At 37.9% G+C, this 24,113-nt stretch overlaps 1 protein-coding gene and 1 long non-coding RNA gene across 6 annotated transcripts in view; one reads left to right on the top strand and one right to left on the bottom strand.

Annotated features, from left to right (window-relative positions):
• LOC116480769 (uncharacterized) overlaps positions 1 to 22,300 on the top strand; it is a 38,794-nt gene extending 16,494 nt beyond the window's left edge. For both annotated transcript variants that reach the window (XR_009209258.1, XR_004251347.2), the window contains 3 exons: positions 4,076 to 4,134; positions 8,190 to 8,335; positions 21,963 to 22,300. This is a non-coding gene — a long non-coding RNA (uncharacterized LOC116480769). The remainder of the gene's footprint in view (positions 1 to 4,075; positions 4,135 to 8,189; positions 8,336 to 21,962) is intronic.
• Positions 2,108 to 24,113, bottom strand: part of ZNF571 (zinc finger protein 571) — a 29,321-nt gene continuing 7,315 nt past the window's right edge. For 3 of the 4 annotated variants that reach the window (XM_032173089.2, XM_058426247.1, XM_058426246.1), the window contains exons 3-5: positions 23,294 to 23,380; positions 20,909 to 21,035; positions 2,108 to 4,327 (exon numbers count right to left, since the gene is read on the bottom strand). In XM_032173089.2, the coding sequence (XP_032028980.1) occupies positions 2,643 to 4,327; positions 20,909 to 21,035; positions 23,294 to 23,302 (1,821 nt within the window). In that variant the 5' untranslated portion in view covers positions 23,303 to 23,380 and the 3' untranslated portion in view covers positions 2,108 to 2,642. Of the gene's footprint in view, positions 4,328 to 20,534; positions 20,633 to 20,908; positions 21,036 to 23,293; positions 23,381 to 24,113 lie in introns of those variants that run through there. The other variant, XM_032173090.2, reaches the window with a different exon arrangement.

The raw sequence follows: 24,113 nt of genomic DNA, 5'->3' as shown, positions 1-24,113 counted from the left end.
TGGTAAATTTTGTTTATATTTCCATTTAAGGCAAATACATATTTTATACACACACACATATATATGGAATATACATATGGAATACATACATGGAATATATATGGAATATATATGGTATACATACATGGAATGTATACATATATGTATACATACATGGAATGCATACATATATGCATGCATACATGGAATGCATACATATTTGCATGCATACATGGAATGTATACATATATGCATACATACATGGAATGTATACATATATGGTATACATACATGGAATACACGTGGAATATATACATATGGAATATATACACATGTGGAATATATACATGTGGTATACACATGTGGAACATATACATATGGAATATCTACACATGTGTACATATGGAATGTCTACACACGTGGAATATATACACATGTGGAATATCTACACGTGGTATACATATGTGGAATATATATAACACACATGTGCAATATATGTATATATTTTTCACATACACACATGTGGAATATATGTATATATTTTTACATACATGGAATATATATGTATTTCACATACACACGTGGTATATGTATTTCACATACACACGTGGAATATATGTATTTCACATGCACACGTGTGGAATATACATGTATGTATTTCACATGCACGTGTGTGGTATATTTCACATGCACACGTGTGGAATATATATGTATTTCACATGCACGTGTGTGGTATATGTATTTCACATGCACGCGTGTGGAATACATATGTATTTCACATGCACGTGTGGAATACATATTTCACATACGTGTGTGGAATATATATGTATTTCACATATACATATGTGGTTGCATATGTACATATGGAATATATATGTATATACTTTAATATACATATGTGAAATATATATGTATATATTTCGTATATACATATGTGGTATGTATATATTTTGCAAATACATATGTGGTATATATATGTATATATTGCGCATATACATATGTGGTATATATATGTATATATCTCACAAATACATATGTGGTATATATATGTATTTCGCAAATACATGTGGTATATGTATTTCGCATATACGTGTGGTAGATATATGTATATATTTCGCATATATATGTGGTATATATATATTTCGCATATGCATATGTGGAATAGATATGTATATATTTCGCACATACATATGTGGAATATATGTATATATTTCGCACATACATATGTAGAATATATGTATATATTTCGCATATACATATCTGGAATAGAGATGTATATATTTCGCATATACTTATCTGGAATAGATATGTATATATTTCGCATATACATATGTGGTATATATTTCACATGTACATATGTGGAATATATATATATTTCACATACACACGTGGAATATATGTATATATTTCACATACACACGTAGAACATATGTATATATTTCACATACACACATGTGGAATATATATACATGTGTGGAATATGTATTTCATATATACATATGTGGTATATGTATATATTTCATATATACACATGTGGAATATATATTTCGTATATACACTTGTGGAATATATGTATATATTTCATATGTACACGTGGAATATATATTTCATATGTACACATGGGGAATATATGTATATATTTCATATGTACACATGGGGAATATATATGTATGTATTTCATATGTACACATGTGGAATATATGTGTATTACATATGTGGGATAGATATGTATTTCATATGTACATACGTGGGATAGATATGTATTTCATATGTACATATGTGGGATATATAGTATATATTTCACATGTGCATATGTGGGATATATATGTATATATTTCACATGTGCATATGTGGGATATATGCATATATTTCATATGTACATGTGGGATATATATGTATATATTTCATATGTATGTGTGGAATATATGTATATATGTGTGTGTGTGTATATGTTGGCCATCACTAAGTGAAGATTCTTTTTCCCTTGAAGTAACAATCAGAAAATGTGGGCCAAAAACTTTTGCTTTTGGAATTTTTTATAGAAAAATAATTTCACTTTCTTAAAAAACAAAACAAGAAAAAACAGCCCTAAAGCAATTTTTGAAAGTTTCTTTCTGGTATGGATTATCTGATGCTCAGAAGTGCTTCATACCTTTACTATACTTTAAAGGTTTTGTTCTAAAATAAAGTATCTGTTGTTCTAAAGGGGATACATGATAAGAGAATGGTTGCATCTTTTTACTGTAATCATAAAATATTCCCATTTGAGTTCTCTAAGTATGTAATGATGATAATGGCAATCATTTTAACAATAAATACCAGATACTATCCAAAGGGAATTATATGTATTTAATTATAATTTAGTCATTGTAATACAATTACAGTATTTTACAAATAGAAAAAAACACACAAGAAGTATATACAATTTCAGTTAGGATATGGTGAAATGGAGATGATGCTTAATAAAGGATATAATTCAGCATTATATTCTAGGGTTTATAGAGATGTTAATTATTTAAGGGGTTTCTGAAATTATTCTGCATCCATGTTAATGTAGGCCTTCTAAGAATGAGTAGTTCTGAACAGAAGCAAGAGGATGTTCTACATTCATCATAGATATGAAATAGATGATGAAGATTTTCTTAATCATATTCAAGGCTTTCTCAATTATGAAAGCTTGTATGTTGAGTAAGTTGTGAAGGACGTCTAAAGTCTTTATCACACTGGACACATGTATAGGGTTTCTCACCAGTATGGATCCTTTGATGCAGAGTAAGTTCTGAGCCACGACTAAAGGCCTTCCCACATTCCTTACATCCATAGGGTTTCTCTCCAGTATGAGTTCTCAGATGTTCAGTAAGGTGTGAACCACGAATAAAAGCCTTCCCACACTGTTTACATTCATAAGGTTTTTCACCTCTGTGAATTCTCTGATGTTCACTAAGTTGTGAGCCATAAATAAAGGCCTTGTCACATTCCTTACATTTGTAGGGCTTTTCACCTGTATGAATTCTTTGATGATATGTAAGTTGTGTAGCACGTACAAAGGTCTTCCCACATTCCTTACATTCATAATGTTTCTCACCATGAATTTTCTCATGTTGAGTAAGATATGCAACACGAATAAAGGCCTTTCCACATTCCTTACATTCAAAGGGTTTCTCACCTGTATGAATTCTCTGATGTTCACTAAGTTGTTTGCCACAAATAAAGGCCTTTCCACATTCCTTACATTTGTAGGGCTTCTCTCCGGTATGAATTCTTTGATGTTGAATAAGATTAGAATTAGAAATAAAGGCTTTCCCACATTCTTTGCATTTATAGGGTCTCTCACCTGAATGAACTCTCAGGTGGTAAGTAAGTTGTGAGCCACGAAAAAAGGCCTTCCCGCATTCTTTACATTCATAAGGTTTCTCTCCTGTATGAATTCTCTGGTGTTCATTCAGTTGGGAGGCACATAAAAAGGCTTTCCCACATTCTTTACATATGTAAGGCTTTTCACCAGTATGAACTCTCTGATGGTATGTAAGGTGTGAACCAAGAATAAAGGCCTTTCCACATTCCTTACACTCATAAGGTTTCTCACCACTATGAATTCTCTGATGGTAAGTAAGTTGAGAGCCAAGAATAAAGGCCTTCCCACAATCCTTACATTCATAGGGTTTTTCACCACTATGAATTCTCTGATGAAGAGTATATTGTGAACAATAACTAAAGGCTTTTCCACATTTCTTACATTCATATGGTTTCTCTCCTGTATGAACTCTCTGATGTTCAGTGAGCTGTGAACCACGAATAAAAGCTTTCCCACATGCGTTACACTGATAAGGTTTTTCATTAGTATGAATTTTCTGATGTTGAATGAGATCAGAACTACGACCAAAGGCCTTTCCACATTCCATACACTCATAAGGTTTCTCACCAGTCTGAATTCTCTGATGTTGAATATAGCCTGGGTTTTTGCTAAAGGTATTCCTATGTTTCTTAACTTCAGAGTATTTTTCTATATTATGATTTTTCTCATGTTGAATAAGGCATGAGAGGTAGCTGAAACCTTGTCTACATTCCTTACATTTGTACAATTTTTCCTTGGTAGGAATTATCCGATGAAAAGTAGAAGAGGTTGAATGACTTTCAGTGGCCTTTTCTTCACAGGTAATTTTGACACACATGTAAAGCCCTTCCTGACTTGCTTCTTGACCCTCTAAGTTGCCTTTGCACTCCATATTGTCTCCAAGACCATTGTATTGATGGTTGATAAGTTTCATATTCTCCCACTGGAGTGATTCCATTTCATCAATTTCCTTTTCTGGAGATAACTTTTTGGTCGCACGACTGGATTCCAAGTCTGTAGAATAAAAAGAAAGCAAATTCCTGCTTTTGTTTACAAGGAGAAATAAGAATTCCATGGTAAAAATGATAGATGAAAATAATTCTCATAAGAATAGAATGGCTTAAACAGTACAGAAATATTTTGTGCCATTTTTCTTTAAAGGCACAAGGAGAGAATAAAGAAAAAGGAGAGCTTATAGGAAAGAAGGTAATTAGAGAAATAGGTTGTCAGTGGTTCTCAAACTTTGGAATGGCTTAGAGACACCCAGGAGGCTTATGAAATAGTAATAAAAACACCCTCTTGAAAACAAACAGATGTGTAGCTGGACATACAATCTATCAACAAATCCTATCACCTCTCCTGTCAACATTAAGAATCTGACCACCTCCACTACCACCATCCTAGGCCAAGTCACCCCTCTCTCATTGTCATAACCTCTTAGCTGGTTTCTCTGCTTTCATTCTTGCTTCTATGATCTATTCTTCATACAGCAGCCAGAGGAATTCTTTTAAAATGTGGTTTATATAACATGATTTCCCCTGCTAAAAATCTTCCCTATTAATGGTCTGCCATCTCAGGATAAAATCCAAAGTCCTTAATATGGCTCACAAGACCCTACACAAGCTTGCCTGTGGCCACTTTTCTTATGTCATCTCCCACTTTGGCCACTTTTCTGATATCATCACTTACCACTCCCCTAATTATTCATTTGGCTCTGGTCATAATGGCCTCCTTGGTGTTAAAAAGTGTCAAGCATATGCCTACAGTTTTGTCTTTAGAATGCTCTTCCTCTAGATGTATGCATGGCTTGTTCCCTCATTTCAGTTTTCTGCTCAGCTGTCACATTATCAAAACATCCAACACACAATTGTACCTATATTGCATTTTTCACTAGTGGATATACCATTTCTAAAGTTTGACTATTGTCTGTCTGTCCCATGCTTAATCAAAGCAAGGACTTTGTTTCATATACTGCTTTATCTCTAGTGCCTAACATCATTACTTACACATTGTTGGCATTCAATACTTGTCAAGAATTTCTAAAATGTAAATGTTCCTTCATTCATAAATCTCCTTGGATGCTTCTCATAAAACACAAAGTTTGAGAATAGAGCTAATAATCTTTCAATGGTTTACCCTTGTATTTAGAATAAAATCCAAACTCCTATTCATGGCCTACAAGCCCCTTTATGATCCAATTCTTTCTTAAATTTCTCCAATTTCTTCAACGTACCTTTTAAGCCTCAAATTGAGCCACTACTATCTTCAGAACAGTGCTCTAATCTTATTGGTCTGATTTAAGTTCCAAGAACATGTCAAATTCTTTCCCATTTTAGATTTTCCATATGCTGTTCCATCTGCCAAGAATGCTCTCAAAGTGGCCACCTCCTTTGCGTGTGAAATGTCCTAGCTTAAATGTCAGCTGCTCAGAAAGACTATCCTGGATCACTTTAATTAGGTCCATGCCACGTATTTTCTATACCTGTAATTTATTCCTAATTCTTGTTTGAATTTTTGCAATTCTAAAATTTCATTTATTTATCTGTTGATCTTTCTACTCCTTAAGCTCTACATGTGTAGGGGGAAAATGCCTGTCTTATTATATAGCTAGTCCCCAGAACACAGTATACATACAATGTTTTATTCCTTTAATATAGTTTTTCACATCTCACTTTCCAATATTTATTACTTAAGGCCAAATGTTCTTATATTTCCCAAAGAAGTACCTCAAAATCCCCTAGAAATAGTGACAAGTTTACACAATAAAGATGTTATATTATTCTGAAGAAAGAAGTTGAGAAACAAGTGTACTTTTCAAATGCAGAGAAACCTGTCTGATGTAACTGGATCAGCAGGCACAGGGTCTCTAACCACTGTATATAGGCTGTAGAATAACAAAGACTGGTCATGGGAAGAAAAATAAATACACATCGGTAAGCTCAAATTTAAACAGTGTTTTAGAAATAAGCCTCTGAAACTTGAGAAAACACACTTTTGCTGAAAAGCAAAAAGAAATGGTAAAAACAAAAGCAACTACCCGCCCCCCCCCCCCAACCTGCCATATACACAGCACAGCTCAGTTTAACACCAACTCATGTCAGCAACATATCCTGGAACAAGATAGACCCTGCCTTTATTTTCTTTCTTTCATAGAAGAACAATATGGTTTATAAAACACTGAAAGAAATCAATGGGCTTATGGTGATTAAGGGAACACTATAAGGAATCAAATAAATTCAGTTCGAACCCAAAATAGCTACCTATGTGCTAGTGCCCTAATAAAAGTGGGAAGAAATATTAATCTAATATGATTCTGGGGTAGGAGGCACTATGAGAACACAGGATGGTGCTAAACAGAATTCTAGAGGAATATAGAAAAAGTTAAGATTAGAGTACCAAAGTCTCAGAACTGTGCCCAGAATGAGGAGTACATATAAAAATGTATTCAATTAAGTAGCAGCTCTTTTTATTGTCATTAAATTAATGAAAAACTATATGGTGAAAAAAGGGAAAACTGCAAAAGGGGTGATGAGTGAAGACAACAAAATGGAGTCTGAAAAGGAGTCATTTTAGGAGGTTTCTTACATTCTTGCCCCCATCAAGTCCTACTGAATATATCTCGTAAGTAGCTCGCAAATCTGTTACCTTATCACCAACACTGCTGACACTCGGGAAGCCCAAGGCATCTTTTTTTTTTTTTTTTTTTGAGATAGAGTCTCGCTCTATCATCCAGGCTGGAGTGCAGTGGTGCCATCTCAGCTCACTGCAACCTCCTCCTCCAGATTCAAGCTATTCTGCCTCAGCCTCCTGAGTAGCTGGGATTACAGATGTGCACCACCACGCCTGGCTCATTTTTGTATTTTTAGTAGAGATGGGCCTTCACCATATTGACCAGGCTGGTCTTAAATTCCTGACCTCAAGTGATCCACCCGCCCCGGACTCCCACAGTGCTAGGATTACAGGCATGAGCCACTGCGCCTGGCCCCAAAGCATCCTGAACCACAACAAAAACCTACTCAGTAATGTTATGAGACCCTTTGTTCTAATTTCCATCTGGCAGACAGAATGGAATAGTAAATATGAAAATCACATTATGTCACCATCTTTTTTTTTTTTTTTTGAGACGGAGTCTCGCTCTGTCACCCAGGCTGGAGTGCAGTGGCGCAATCTCGGCTCACTGCAAGCTCCGCCTCCTGGGTTCACGCCATTCTCCTGCCTCAGCCTCTCCGAGTAGCTGGGACTACAGGCGCCCGCCACCACGCCCGGCTAATTTTTTGTATTTTTTAGTAGAGACGGGGTTTCACCGTGGTCTCGATCTCCTGACCTCCTGATCCGCCCGCCTCGGCCTCCCAAAGTGCTGGGATTACAAGCGTGAGCCACCGCGCCCGGCCTTATGTCACCATCTTAAGATTCTTCAATAGCCTGCAAAAATTGGGGGGATAAAATCTAAACTCTTCTGCAGTATTTTTCAAACTTCTTTTGACTAAAATTTCATAGTAAGAAATACATATGACTGAGTACACACACTCAAACATAAAACAAGGATGTCATAAAATTATCTTTGCTATATGTATTATATATTCATATTTTGTTATTTTATCTCCTGTTTTATTAAAAACAACAAGTGCTGCTTATAACCTACTAGGTTGTATTCATAACCTCTAGCAGGTTCTGCCTGGCCTGGCTCCAGTCAACCTCTCCGACTCCCTTGTGGCACCTCTGCCTCACTAGGCTCCAGCTGCGAAAGCCTTCTCTCAATACCTCATATAAACCAAGCACCATCCTCCTATGGCCTGCAGTACACTGTTACTTCTGCTAGGAATGCTCTTCCCTCTTCTCTCTACCCTCACTCTCCTCCTGTTTTTCATTCTTTCAGGGCTCACCTGAAACTTCATGTACCATTGACTTCCTGAGAAGCTGTCCCCAATCCCAGGCTGCTAGCAATGCTGTTCCAGTAATCTCTCTTCTGTAAGACAGCCACTCCACCCACTGCAGTCTACAAGGAAAGCCTCCATAGCTCTGGTAAGACCGCCACATCCTGCTATCAAGGCTGGCTTCTCCACGGAGATCTCAATTTCCATAAGCTCTTAGTGTAATAGCCTTACTATCCTTAGGTTATAAAAGGAATAACCACCCACCCTCCCCTAAAAGACCACTAGAGGCCAATCCTGTAATGCCTGACATCTCTGGGTTATCTCAATTATCTTAAAAGCTTTGGCTTCCTGGGTCCTTGGTCATCACTAGGACTCTTATCCCATCCATGTCCTACTTCACTTCAAACTATGCCTTTTGGAATTCACAGTGTACTTTCTACAAAATCGTCTACAACCTCTGCCCCGCCTCTGATTATTTTCTTCACCTTCTTGATCCTTTTGAAACTTTCAGCACACTACTTGGCCAGAAACAATGTTTTCCTTCATGTCTTTCCCTCCGCTTCGCTTCACCTAACCTCTTCCAAGATAGACATAGCAAGTCAACACCAACTCACCAAGGAATCAGATATACAAAAAAAATACTCAATGTTAACTTTTCTACAAATATTCCTAATGACATTTACCGTCATAGAACTAATTGTATTCTGTAGTCTCTTTGGAGCAACTCTAATTCAAACTGTAATTGTTATTACCCAATGAGAAAACCAAACAGAATGATTAAACACAGGACTTTCATTTCCTGTTTTACACACTGATTGGCTCTTTGCCCCTACTCATAGAATTAATCTATATCTAAAACACCATGGATTCATTAAATATCTTAATAACCTACTACTGAATTCAAATACTACCAAACTTCTGAATAGTCTCCTATAAATAGAAGGCATTATAGCATTCATAGTAAAAAAAAGAAAAACAACGAAAAAACCCACCCCTTTATATCCTCCATCTTTGATTACCAAAAGCATATGTAGAGGCCCCAAATGCTGCACCCACAGTTCTTGCAGCCACATTACTAAAATTAATAGGCTGTGGCGTAATACAAATTACTCTAATTTTAAATCTACTAACAGTATATAGCCTATCCATTTCTAATATTATCACTGTCAAGAATAATTATAACAAATTCTATTTGTTCATACTAAACAGACTTAAAATCACTCATTGTGTATTCATCTGTAGCTCATAGAGCATTACTAATTATAGCACTTCTCATCCAAATGCCATGAAGTTTTATAGGAGCCACAGCCCTAATAACTGCCCATGACCACACAACATCAAAATGATTTTGCCTTACAAATTCAAACTACGATTCCAGGCACGGTGGCTCATGCCTGTAAAATCCCAGCACTTTGGGAGGCTGAGGTGGGCAGATTACCTCAGGTCAGGAGTTGGAGACCAGCCTGGCCAACATGGTGAAACTCCCAGCTCTACTAAAAATACAAAAATTAGCCAGAGATGGTGGCAGGCACCTGTAATCCCAGCTACTTGGGAGGCTGAGGCAAAAGAATCACTTGAACCCAGGAAGTGGAGCTTGCAGTGAGCCGAGATCACACCCTGCACTCCAGCCTGGGTGAGAGAGTGACACTCCATCTCAAAAAGACAAAAACAATCAAAAAAACAAATTCAAACTATGAACAAATCCATAGCCAAACCATACACAAGGTTCCCCAACTTATGATACTTAGACTTAAGATTTTTCAAATTTACCCTGGTAAAAAAGCAATACACATTCAGTATGCTCCTTGACTTACCAAGGGGTTACATAGAACTACTTACAATATTTTTGACATTATCCAGAAGTAACCCCAACGTATGTTGAGGAGCATCTGTACTATTAGCTCGCAGACTACAGACATTACTTCCTTTAACAGAAACATGGTAAGTATGGGCTAGCCTAACTGACCTAGCCTTTTGCAACAACTTTTTGGCTCCTAAGGCCAACAGATTACATCTAACCTTTAAAAGTTCAGAAAGCCACATTGTTACATATGAAGGCATGAGTTAGCAGTTGATAGCCTTACTATCAGCTATTAACCAGAATGGAGAATTATTTGAAATTATATATTTTTTTATGATCTAATTTTACCATTATCCAAATAGGACTAATGTACTAATTATGGCCATATAGTCCCTCTATCAATCACATCACAATGAGAAAAATTCACATATCACATTAATAACATCAAACCATCATTCACATGAGAAAATACTCTCATATTTATACATCTCCTACCTCTGTTACCCCTATCACTTAACTCCAAAATTATTCTAGGACCCATATACTGTAAATATAGTTTAAATAAAACATTCAGTTGTCAATCTTATATAGAAGCTTAAAACTCTTTACAGTAGTTCCCCCTTACCAAGGTTTAACTTTGTGTGGTTTCAGTTACTCATAGTTAACTGAGGTCCAAAATATTAAATGGAAAATACCAGAAATAAACAATTCATAAGTTTTAAACTGTGTGCCATTCTGAATAGTATGATGAAATCTCACACCATCCTACTCCATCTTGCTCAAGACATGAATCATCCCTTTGACCAGCATATTGTCTAATTTTGCCATTATCCAAATAGGATCTGCCTATTAGTCACCACCCAGTAGCTATCTCCTTTATCAGATTCAAAAAACACATTATATATATGGCTCAGTACTAGCTCTGGTTTCAGGCATCCACTGGGGGAGCCTTGGAATGTATACCCTGCAGATAAGGGGGAACTGCTGTTTTTGCTAAGAAAGTATGCAAGAAGTGCTAACTCATGCCTCTATATATAACAATGTGGCTTTCTGAACTTTTAAAAGGTTAGAAGTAATCTGTTGGCCTTAGGAGCCAAAAAATTGATGCAACTTCAAATAAAATTAATTAATCTCTTCTATCATAATTTTACTTACCAACTTATTTTTACCAATTACTATAACTATTTACAAAAATACTCATTTGCCACCAGCCTATTTCCAACCCTAATATTTATTCATTCAGGGCAAGAAATAATTATTTCAAACTGACATTGAATGACTATTCAAACTTTAAAACTGACACTCAGCTTCAAGTTAGACTACTTCTCAATATTTGTACTAGTAGCTTCTTTCATCACATGATTGATTATAGAATCTTCAATGTGATACATACTTTCAGATCTAAATATTAATCAATTACTTAAGTATATACTTATATTCCTCACCACCACACTAATCTTAGCTAATGCCACCAACCTCTTCCAACTCTTTTTTTTTTCTTCCAACTCTTTATTGGATGAAAAACAACAGAAATTATATCATTTTTACTTAATGGATGATAATATGGCCTAACAGACACAAACATAGCAGCCTCCAGGCAATTTTATATAAAAGTATTGGAGATATTTGATTCCTATTATCAACAGCATGATTGTTATACTCAAGCACATGAGAATTCCAAAAAATTTCCACACTCAACCCCAACCCTGACACTCTCTAATTAGGCTTCTCCTGGCAGCAGCAACTGGTACATCTGCCCAATTTGGTTTTCACCCATAACTGCCATCAGTGACAGAGGGCTCAACACTAGTTTTAGCCTTACTTCATTTCAGCACAATAGTTGTAACAAGAATTTCCTTATTAATACACTTAACTACTAATTGAAAATAAAATACAGTGGGGTACAGTGGTTCACAACTGTAATGCTAGGACTTTGGGAGGCTGAGTCAGGAGGATCGCTTGGACCCAGAAATGCAAGACCAGCCTGGGCAACACAGTAGACACAGACCTTGTGTCTCCAAAAAAAAAAAAAAATGATGACAACAATGTAGTCCAGTATCAGATGTAAGGTGGAGGATCATTTACCAAGAGTGTGAGGTGCAGTGAGCCATGTTTATCCATGTTTCCAAAAAAAAAAAAAAAAAAAAGAAAAACAAAAAAGAAAATAACAAAACTGCTTAGGTGCTATTACCACTTTATTCACAGCAATCTGTGCCCTAACACAAAATAACATTTTAAAAAATCATTACCTTTTCCACCTCAAACCTAGGTCTCCTAATTGTCACTAGTGGCATTAATCAACCACATTTAGCATTTCTTCACATCTGTACACATGTATTCCTGAAACATACACTTTTTCTATGCTCTGGATCCATTATTCATACTCTGAATGATGACAAATATTCTAGAAAACTAGGAGGCCTATTTAAAACTATACTCTTTACCACGTCTTTACTCATTTTCAGAAGTCTACACTTAATAGGTATGCCTTTCCTTAAAGGCTTCTACTCCAAAGATTTAATTATTAAAACCGCAAACAAAGTATGCTAACACCCGAGCCCTTTAAATCATGCTTATTGTCACCTCCCTAACAGCTGTCAGTAGTACTCAAATTGTTTTCTTTACAATCCTGGGACAACCCTGCTTTTCAACTTTAACTCAAATCAACAAAAACAGTCCCCTCCTAGCTAATTCAATTGAATGTCTTGCAATCAGTATTCTTTTCACTGAATTTTTTTTATCTCCGAAAATATTATTCCCATAACTATTCCCCAAATGACTATGCCATTCTACCTAAAACTCTTAGCTCATGCTTTAACTACCTTAAGTTTCATTATAACATTAGAACTCAACTAATAACATAAAATCTTAAATTTGAATCCTCATACATACACAAATTTTCCAACCTTCTAGGTTTCTTCCCAACAGTTGTTCATGGTTTATCACCATACCTAAACCTTTCAACAAACCTAAACATAGCACCAGTTTTACTAGATATGACTAGAAAAAGTCACTCTAAAAATCATTTCTCACTTCCAAATGATAGTTTCAATAACCATCTCCTAATGAAAGTATTTTCTTCTCCTTCCTTATCTCACTTTTATTGGCTACACTCTAGCTATCTAATTTCCCAGAGTAATCTCAGTAACAATAAAGATACCAACAAATAAAGATCAACTGGTCACGGCCATGAGTCGGCCTTCATAACTATACAATGCTGTTACACCTACAGAAACTTCCTGAAGATGTCCAAACTCTTCACCCTCAAAAATTACCCAATCCTTTACATTTTCAAAATCAAAAATCACCTCCACTTCATCATAACCCGTTATTCACATAATTATAAATAACTCTATTAACAAACCTAACAATACAACACCCCAAATAACAAAACTATAACCTCAAGTCTCAGAGTTCTGAAGCTGAAATTCCACTTAAACTATAACCTGACTCTGCTACTTGAGAAAAATTATTGTTAAATGCTATGTCAGTACTGAGAAAATAAAATCTAACTACTCTATGGATGCATTATGTGCTTTTCCTGATAATAATGTACTAGTACTATTATGCTTGATTGTACATTGTATATACATGTGTAATCATACATTAAGATCCACTCCCCATGCATATAAGCATATACATGAAATTACAATGTTTAACCCATTGAATGGCATACCCACATGTGTCAGATTTACCATACAAATACTGTTCAATACATTAAATCCTTTATTTTACATAGGACATGAAATTATTGATTATTCAGAGTACATTCAGTCAAATCAATCCTTGACAACAAGCTTATTACCACCAACAGGATTTCTTTAGTACTAAGCTTCAAGAAACCAGCAACTTGCTTGAGATGTGTCCCACTTCTCGTTCTGGGCCCATGAAACTTGGATGAAACTATGCCTGCCATCTGGTTCTTACTTCAGGGTCATGGACTTAAGATTGCCCATTCATTCCTCTTTAATAAGACATCTTGGTGGACTAATGGCTAACCGGTCCATGATCACACATCACTGTGATGGTGTCACACACCTGGTAATTTTTAATTTAGGGAATGTTGTGATCCAACATGGCTGTCACGGACTTGATGCAATAAAGCAAACTTTAGCTGAGATGAAATTGAATAGTCTTTCTCTACACTGAAACCGTAAAGTGTTAATTACTCCATGTTCGGTGGACATAGTAAAAAACATGACACAAACATATACACACAATTTCCGTTAATTAACTCCACGATCTCAAGCTATTGTAGTATTTGTGGATATAAGGCTTTTATTCTTGCCAAACCTCAAAACAGAGGAAATCTTGTATTTATTAACTACAGGTAAGGCATACATACATACACACACACACACACACACACAAGTTCATCTAGAACTAAGTTTTAGCCCAACTCCTCAAGAATTTATCAAAATCCAAAAAATAAATTAAAAATTAGGCTTTCTGGGTTAAAAGTTTTTTTACTAAATTTACTAAAAAATCCACCAATAATGACACAGCATTTAAACTTAGCCATTTTTTCTTGAGAGAGAATTTTCCACATATAAGCTAATGTAGCTTAATTCACAAAGCAAGGCACTGACAATGCCTAAATGAGTTCATACAACTCTATAAACAAATAGGTTTGGTCCTGGCCTCTTTATTCATTTTTAGTAACACTTGCAACTATCTGCATTCTAGTGAGAATGTCCTCTAGATCAACAAAAATAAAAAAGAGCAGGCTTCAAGCACACTAATTAGCAGCTCGTAAAACCTTATTCTACCATACAGCCACAGAAAACAGCAATGATAAAAATTAAGCAATTAACAAAAGACTAAGGTATACTAATTTTCCTTAGGGTTGGTAAAATTTCATGCTTGCAGTCATATGACTAACCCAAATTAATAAAACTCAGCATAAAACATGTTTAAGATTATAAACAAATAAAGTTATACCTTAGCTAGGTCATAAAAAGCTACAGCTAATATAAAAATAAACTATGAAGTGATTTAATATATTCTGAATACATGACAGCAAAGACCCAAACTGGGAAGAAATACCCCAATATGCTTAGCCATAAACTTAATTAAATTAACAAAGTTATTCACCAGAGTACTACCAGCAACAGCTTAAAACACAAAGGACTTGGCAGTGCTTATATCCCTTTTTTTTGTAATCGGTAAACCTCACTATCTCTTGCTAATTCAGCCTATACACCGCCATCTTCTGCAAAACCTTAAAAGGTATTAAACACAAGTATTTACATGAAAACGTTAGGTCATGGTGCAGCTTATAAAACAGAAAGAAATGGGCTATATTTTCTAATTAAAGAACATTCCACCCACAACAAACTTTATGAAATTTAAGGCGAAAGGAAAATTTCATAGTAAATTAAGAACAGAGAGCTTAATTGAATAGGGCCATGAAGTACGCACACACCCATCACCCTCCTCAAATATTTCAATATATCCAAATTTATAATTAACATAAATTTATATATGAGGTGAATCATAACAAAGTAAGCATACTATATACTATATGCTTTAATAAACCAAAGTGTTTATTAAACCCAGCCTACATCTGGAAGATTTCATATTGATTTGACCACTTTGAACCAAACCTAGCCCCAAATCAACAGAACCTAACAATTATATTTATTTAGACCAAAACATTTACTCACAACGTAAAGTATAGGAGAAGGGAATTTCTTCAGGTGCTACAGAAAAAGTATAATGCAAAGATGAAAGAATATTAAGGACAAAAAAAGCAAAGCTAATACTTTATACCTTTTATGTAATGAATTAACAATTTTACAAAGAGAACTTCAGCTAAAAACCCCAAAACCAGACAAGCTACCCACAGACTAACTCATATATGTAGCAAAATAGTGAGAAGATCCATGAGTAGGGGTGAAAATCTGGTGATAGCTGGCTATTCAGAACAGAATTTCAGTTCAACTTCAAATTTACTCAAATTTTAATCAACGTAAATTTAAATGTAACTCTAGAGGGGGCACTCAAGATGGCTGACTAGAAGCAGCTAGTGTGCACCACTCTCAGGGAGAGGAAACAAAGTCGCAAGTAAATACTGTCTCTTTAAGTGGATCATCTAAAACAGGGATCCCCAACCCTGAGCCATAGACCCGTACTGTTTGGCAGCCTGTGGGGAACCGAGCTGCAGAGCAGGAGGTGAGCAGTGGGCGAGTGAGCATCACCACCTGAGCTCCGCCTCCGGTCAGATCAGCGGCAACTTGAGATTCTCATAGCAGCTCGAACCCTATAGTAAACTGTGCATAGGACGGATCTAGGTTGAGGGCTCCTTATGAGAATCTAACTAAGGCCTGATGATGAGGTGCAACAGTTTCATCCCCAAACCAGTCCGCCCTTCCCCTCTTGCCCCACTCCCCACGGCCAGAAATACTGTGTTCCATGAAACCAGTCCCTGGTGCCAAAAAGGTTGGGATAGCACTGGTCTAAAACACCATGTCAGGATTTACCACGGACGCCAGGGGACTCACAGAGAACAGAGAGAGAAGCCAGGCAGCCACCTTCCTGGGACTGGCATGGAGTGGGAGAAGCTCCCTAACATGGTGAAACGGTGAGAGAGTGAGAGTCCCTGGGGAAGCCACACTTCCCACATGGCCCTTTGCAATCCTGGGCACAGGAGGAACCCCCAACTCCCATCTCTGGGCCACTAGACCAACACAGAAAGCCACCTAGAGTTTTTGCAGAGGCACTGCTCAAGCCCATGTGGAGCACCACAAGCCCCGGATCCCTGGGCAGCTTGGTGCCAGCTGCCATAACCCCAGTGGAAGCTGCAGTCACAGTGCTGAGGGGTGGTCAGAATGCCCAGCCCCTCCTCGCCAGGCAAGGCTCGGCTTCACCCTGCTCCCGCCTGAGCTCCCCAGCACAGCGACCCTGTCCCCACCTGAACTCTGCAGGCAGGCACAGCTCCACATTCCCCCAGGAACCTCCCAGATAGCAGACCATGCAACCCCTGCCCTACCTCCTCTGAAGCGGCTAAGGCTCACCAGCTCAGGCTTCCAGCGCAGCAACCGCACCTCTGCAGCAACCACACCTCTGCCTAAACTCTGGTGGCCTGCGGTTCTGTGTTCCTCTGGGGCAGAACTCCCAGAGGTAACAGATAACACTTGGCACCTCTGACAGTTGGAGGCCTAACAGGAACTCTTCTAACTCATCAGCAGACATCAATCCTCATGATATATACTATGCCATAGCACGTTTCTAACATGTTCTATCAATAGCTGCAGTCTTCACCATTACAGGATTTATTCACTGATTCCCATATTTTCAGGTTATACACTCAACCTGAGCCAAAATCCATTTTGTATTTGTAGGTGTTAGCTTGACTTTCTTTCCACAACATTTTCTTGATTTATCAGGCATGCCATGACAATAACTATATTGATGGATATACAACATGAAATACCATCTGCTATGGTTTCGACGTGGTTTGTACCCACCAAATCTCATGTTGAAATTTAGTCCCCAGTATGGCGTCTTGGGAGATGGGGTTTAGTGGGAGGTGCTTGGGTCATGGGGGCTGGTCCCCGAGAACAGATTAATGCCCTCCCTCAAGGGTGACTGAGCTCTCACTCTACTAGTTCTCGAGGGAGCTGGTTTTTAAAAAAGCCTGTCACCTTTCCCCTCTCTCTCCATGTGATCTCTGCACACACTGGCTCCCCTTCACCTTCCCTCATGAATGGAAGCAGCCTGAGGTCCTCACCAGAAGCCAAACAGACATAGGTGCCATGCTTCTTGTACAACCTGCAGAACCACGAGCCAAATAAACCTCGTCTGTATAAATTACCCAGCCTCGGGTATCCTTTATAGTAACACAGTATGAACTAAGACACCTATTACACTTGAATTAGTTCCACTATAACACTTTGAAAAGTGACCAGCATCTATGTTTAAATACCAAAACTAGAAACATCCACATAATTTTTTTCAATAATTCTAGCACTATTTACTTCAATTAAAATTTTTGAAATATGCCTATTCTTAAAATCCATCACCAAAGAGCACTGAAGCCTTAAAACATGAGACCCCCTTGGGAAAAAGACAAGCTAAAATTTTTTCACATCTTTCACTATTCCTACAATAATAGGACCATTTATTTATATTCTAATCATTTCATTCCCAAACATCATGTTTCCTACCCCCAATTGCCAAATCCATAATAGATTAGTCTCTTTACAACAATGACTAGCACAACTTGTACTAACATAATAATACATAATGTCAAAGGATGTTATTACCAATAACAGCAACACCTCTTAAAGCACTTTCAAGCAACCGTCCTTTTTTACCACCACCACTTAAGTTACCAGATCATTTACCTTTATACCACCCCTCCAGCATTTTATCTTTCTTTTTCTTTCTTTCTTTCTCCTCTCTCTCTCTCTCTTTCTTTTTTTTTTTTTTAGACATGGTCTTGCTCTCTCGCCCAGGCTGAAATGCAGTGGTGTGATCATGGTTCACTGCAACCTCGACCTTGGGGCTCAAATGATCCTCCCAACTCAGTCTCCCAAATAGCTAGGACCACAGGCATGTGACATAATGCCCTGCCAATTTTTATTTTAAGTAGAGATGGGGTTTTGCTATGTTGCCCAGGCTGGTTCTGAATTCCTGGGCTCAAGCAATTCACCCACCTCAGCCTCCCAACATGCTGGGATTACAGGTTTGAGCCATTGTGCCCAGCCTACCACCATTTTAAAGATTCTCCTTTGAAAAAAAAAAAACAAAAACCTCTCCTGATTCTGTGGTTCACCCTGCAGTGGACAGGAGCTGCAGGGTGAACCAGGAGAATCAGGAGAGTGGCAAAACTTCTCAAGAGGTATGCATGCTTCCTGTCTATACCTTTTGCTTTTCTTTCTCTCCTACCACCATAATTAACATTTTGCCATATTTCCTTCCTAAATTTGTTCCATGGATTTTTATATAGTTGAAATAATACTGCATATATAAACTGTAATCACACTTCTTTCCCCTAATTATTACAGTGTTCTTAAAACCTTCTAAAATATTGTAAACTCGACTGGTAACTTTGAGGGTTCCTCAAATGGGCCTTCAACAGTGCCTGGTGAGTTAATTCACTGTCCCACTCTAGTTTTTATTGTTGACTTCTTTCTCACTCTCTTTTAAATACTCTAAAATGAGGTTTTTGTTCCTCTCATTGCCAAACCCACCTTGTCAGGGTCACCAACACCCTTCATCCTGCCAAATCCCATAGCCAATTTTCAGCCTTACTCTTACTTGAACTCTTAGCATTATCTCTCTTAGTTAACTGCTTCCTCCTTTTGTCAGTTGGCTTCCAATACACTGCATTCCCTCTTCCTAGGTCACAGGTTACTCAGGTTAGTCCTCAATTTCCTTTGCTAGATTGTTTTCCTGACTGAATGTTGGAACATCCCATGGTTCAGTCCTTGAACTGTACCTTGCCTTCCATCTAAACCAATTCGCTCCATAATCTCATTCAGTTCCTCGGTACAGAGATTGATTCCATATTTATCTCTTCAGTCCTGACTATCCCCTCCACCCACAGGCTTCCAAATGCTTATCTAACTTCACCACACAGATACCTAATGAGCATATCAAATACATAACTCTTGACTTCCTTCTCCAGCCTTCCAAACCCTGATGCCTCTATTGCCAATCTTCAAAATAACTCCATTATGAAGGTATTAATTCTACCTTCAAAATATAGCCTGTTCTCATCACCTCCACAAATTATACCCATTTCCAAGCCACTATTATCTCTAGTGTGAACTTCTGAACTAGTCCTCTCATTAGTCTTCCTGCTTTCATTTTTATCCTCACTGTTCACATAGTACTCAGTGACCTCTAAACAAAGATCCTTTACTTGTCTGCAAAAAGTCAGCCAGGGGCTCCCTATTACACTTAGAATAAAATCTCACTGCTTGCAACGACCAGCAAGGTCCTACATGATTTGATCTCTGCCTATTTCTCTAACCTCACCTCAAATTTCCACTTTCAGTAGCGACACTGGCCTTCTTGCTGATTCTCAAACAAGTGAAGCTCAGTTTCTCTCAGGATCTTCTCTTCCCTCTGCCTGGACACACCTTTCTCTGATTTACAGCCAACTTTATTCAGGTCTTAATTCAAATGTTACCTCCCCTGAGCTATCATTCCTGGTCCTTCTAACCTATGAACATAGCAAGCTCTCAGTAGGTATGTGCTGGCTAGAGATACTTATCCAAGTTTAACTATAAAAGAGCAACCAGGAAAAAACATAATCAAAAAATAGATAAAAGCATTGTCCCCAAAAGAGACCAGACCAAAGGTAGCTCCCTTATTAAAACAAAAAGGGAATGTAAAACAGAAGAGTGGCAAATGGGAGTTGGGAGGGAGGTTCCACTGGGAACTCATAGACATAACCTTCCTGCTCTCCCTCCGTCTCAAGCCTTCTTTCCACAGGCCTTTGAAGAGAGCTTCAGGCAAACACCTCAAAGTGCTGCCACCTGCAGATCAGCTGTATTATTAGCAATAGCTGACACTGTGACCAGCCTTTATTCACCTGAGCTCTGTCTTCGTTCATGGTTCTCATCAGCATCCAGGGCTCCTTTCCTTGCTCCAATAAGGAAAATACATTTGGCTTAGGGACTGCACATCCAGCTTAAAAGAAAGGAAATGGTACATGGTCATGCTAGGGGATTCTCAGATTCAAATCTAGTCCATTGGCCATCAAAGAAGGGAGACACTGACAAGCAGTGACAGAGAAAGATGTGACAGTCTAAAGGATAAGAGATAAAAAGGTACACAGTGGAGCTGTCCATTTCTACTTCTACTCAAACGTAAGTCTTTCCTTACGGAATGGAGATCAGAAATTCACAATGAATGAGGCAGAAATTATGGGGAACAAATTCTGCATATTATGTAGGATGATCTTACCCAATGAGATCAGGTTGCTGTAGTTCTCCAACATCACATCCCTGTACAAGTCCCTCTGAGCAGGGTCCAGGCATTCCCATTCCTCCTGAGAGAAGTCGATGGCCACATCTCTGAAAGTCACCAACAACTGAAACAACAAATCCATTACTTGTGAAAATACAGGAATGATTCTGAAGTTAAATGAGAAGAAAATGGAGGGGGTAATTGAAGGAAGCAAGTAACACAAAACAACAGGAAATTGGTTGCCTAAACCGTAGTATTAACATGATTCTCTATCATTCCTATTGCCACAGGTAAAACTTCCTCTGTACAACAGAACAATTCCATTATCCAGAAAGGCCTGAGAATTTAAAAAGCCAGATGTGTGCAGTTTCTTGATTAAATACTGCAAGCGTTTTTTTCACAACAGGTTTTAATTGCACGCAGATTAGGCTTTCAAATCCTCAATAACTAATATACTCTCAATTAATACAAGTTCTTGCTCTCCATTCTGCCTTTAAAGAAAAAGACTTTTAAAAAGATGATTTTTTTCCAAACAGTGTTTACCAAATCTCTAGGTTAGAAAATAAAATTTGAATATAACCTAAGAATTTTTTGAAGACTCAGATTCATCAAGTTATAATATTATGTCACAGAATAGAAAGGACATATTTCCATTTTACATACAAAATGATCGGCTTATTTGGGAGTATTTGAATTAGACAAATTCTCTAATGTCTTTGAGCTCTTAGAATCTATAATTCTTGAGAGTATGCACCTGGCATGTTTTATGTGCTCCTATTTTCCATGTTCCTAGGCTATAGCAAGGTACTGGATGCCAGTCCAGGCACACAGAGACATCACTCTGAACTGGTACATTCCGGGAAATCCCAAGGTGAACTTGACTATGATCATCCTCTCTCACTGGTTCCTGGGCAAAAGGGTTGTGGAAGGCAGAATAAAGGGCCCCCAAACATGTCCACAACCTAATCCCTGAAACAGTAACAGTACTGACTCAATGTTAAAGAAAAGCTTGCTTGCTTAAATGTAATTATTACTTTGCTTGACTTTGTAGATTATTCAGTAAGAACAGTCTCAGGAAAACAGGACCTTCAACAGAGATAAGAGAATTAAAATACGCAGACTAACAACTCTGGGAATGGGCTGACCAGCCTGATAAAAATAGGCTGACAGCACCTACAGAAGGCCACAAAACACTGACCAAGAAAGCAATGATCAACAAAGCAATGACCTGAGACTGCACATTTCACAAGAATGTTTTGATCATCATTTTTTCTAATTTCCCTTAAAAACCCCTGATATGGAGACAGAACTCGGTGGTCTTTGAACACTAGTTCACTGCCTCCCCTGGGTTGTTGGATTCCTAAATAAAGCTAACCTTCCTTTCACCAATGCTCATCTCTTGAGCTTTCAAGTGACAAGTGGTCTGGACCTGAATTTCAGTACAAAACCTATGTATACCTTACCTTACATGGCAAAGGGGACTTTAGAAGTGCAATTAAATTAAGGATCTTGAGAGGGGGTTATCCTAGATTATCTGGTTGGGTCCAGTGTATTTGTAAGTGATAGCGGGAGGCAGATGAGTAAAAGAAAGAGATGTAATGATGAAAGCAAAGGTCAAAATGTGATTGCTGGCTTTGAAAATGGATGGAAGCCACACCCCAGGGACCGTGGACAGCCTTTAGAACCAGAAAAGGACAAGGAAACAGATTCTTCAGTCCTCTAGAACCTCCAGAAGGAACACAGCTCTGCTAATACTATGATATTAGCCCTTTCAGACTGATTTCAGACTTCTGACCAACAGAAGTATAAATCATAATTATATTGATTTAAGCCACTAAATTAGTGGTTATTAGTAACAGCAGCAACAGGAAACTATCAGAAACAAGAGCCCTTCCTTCATAGAACCCCATTCCCAAACAGTTTTCAAACTTTCACAGAAAATCTTGCCACACACTAAGACGAGGAACATCCAACAAAAAAAATGCTGTCACTTTCAAATGGAAAACCCAGGTTTGTAGAGAAGATCAAATTTTGTCATGTGTCACATTTAAAACTCATCTCTACCTCACCAAACTGTGGTACTAACGTGTACCAATCTTAAAAGGAGGTATTTCTGTTCCCTCAGAGCTCTGGGCAGAAGACTATGCCTGTGGACAATGCAGAATTATCTGCTGAATGAATATCTAAAAACTGTTTGGAGAGGGGAAAAGCACTGAGAAGAACTGGGCTCTTTGCTACTATTACTCGCTAGAATGGGAGACGTTTGGTAGCAGTTCCCTTAAGGGACCAAACAAGGCAGGAAATTCCGGGATAAATAAATCTGGTGTTCAAATTACACAACAAAATGATCGTACTTCAAGAAGGACAGAAACAGCAACTCACGTGGGGCATAGTTTTTTAGAACTGTCAGAAGTTATCAATTTTCTGGGTTCTTCTCTTGGAGGTGTGCAAAGTCCAGAGAAATCAGTGCTGGACAAGGAAAAAAAGCCACAAGATTAGACTTGGCTCACAGCCCACAAAATAAACTACTTAGAACTACCTTTACTTCTCCTCTTTTGGGAATTTGGAAAAAATCTCAGTTCTTCCACAAACCCAGTGGAAGCCAGCTACTGCAGAAGGGGTTCAGGCAGACCTTTCCTTAATGTCCATGTTGAACAGGACCCTAGGTGCTGTTACTCTCCCATGGCACCTCCTCCTCCACAGTACAACAGGGGCATGCCCACGGAGCCCCCCACCATCCCCCTGGACCCAAACACTAAGTGAGGTACTTTGCTCCCAATCTTAGGAAGGGGCTTCAGAGACCAAAATGTGGCCTCCTTTCAGACATCATGAACATCAGCTAGGCTCACAGACATTTTGACAGACATATCAGGGTCAACAAATCCAAAACAGTCTCATCCCACTCCCGTGAATCTAGTTCTTTCTTGCCTGTTTACTCTTCCCGATTAAAGAAAATTCCTTTATGCCTGACCTTTGCTATGCTTGTAGATCTTACGGTTGGAGTATTCTCCCAATTACAACACCTCTTCCCTTACTGCAATGTTCCTGTGAATAAAGTCATTCCTTACCAAAGTCTGGATTTTTTTTTTTATTTCACAGGTTGAATAACTTTTGTAGAATAACAAAACAAACTATTTTAACTGTAACCTAATTCTCCAAGCCATGGCACACACAAAACCACTGAGGGTCAAATAGGAACAAC

Source organism: Hylobates moloch, unplaced genomic scaffold (genome assembly GCF_009828535.3).
Source record: "Hylobates moloch isolate HMO894 unplaced genomic scaffold, HMol_V3 SCAFFOLD_13, whole genome shotgun sequence".
In the NCBI taxonomy this organism is placed as follows: domain Eukaryota; kingdom Metazoa; phylum Chordata; class Mammalia; order Primates; family Hylobatidae; genus Hylobates; species Hylobates moloch.
Note: the sequence above shows the minus strand (reverse complement) of the source record. Positions and strands in the feature narration are given on the sequence as shown.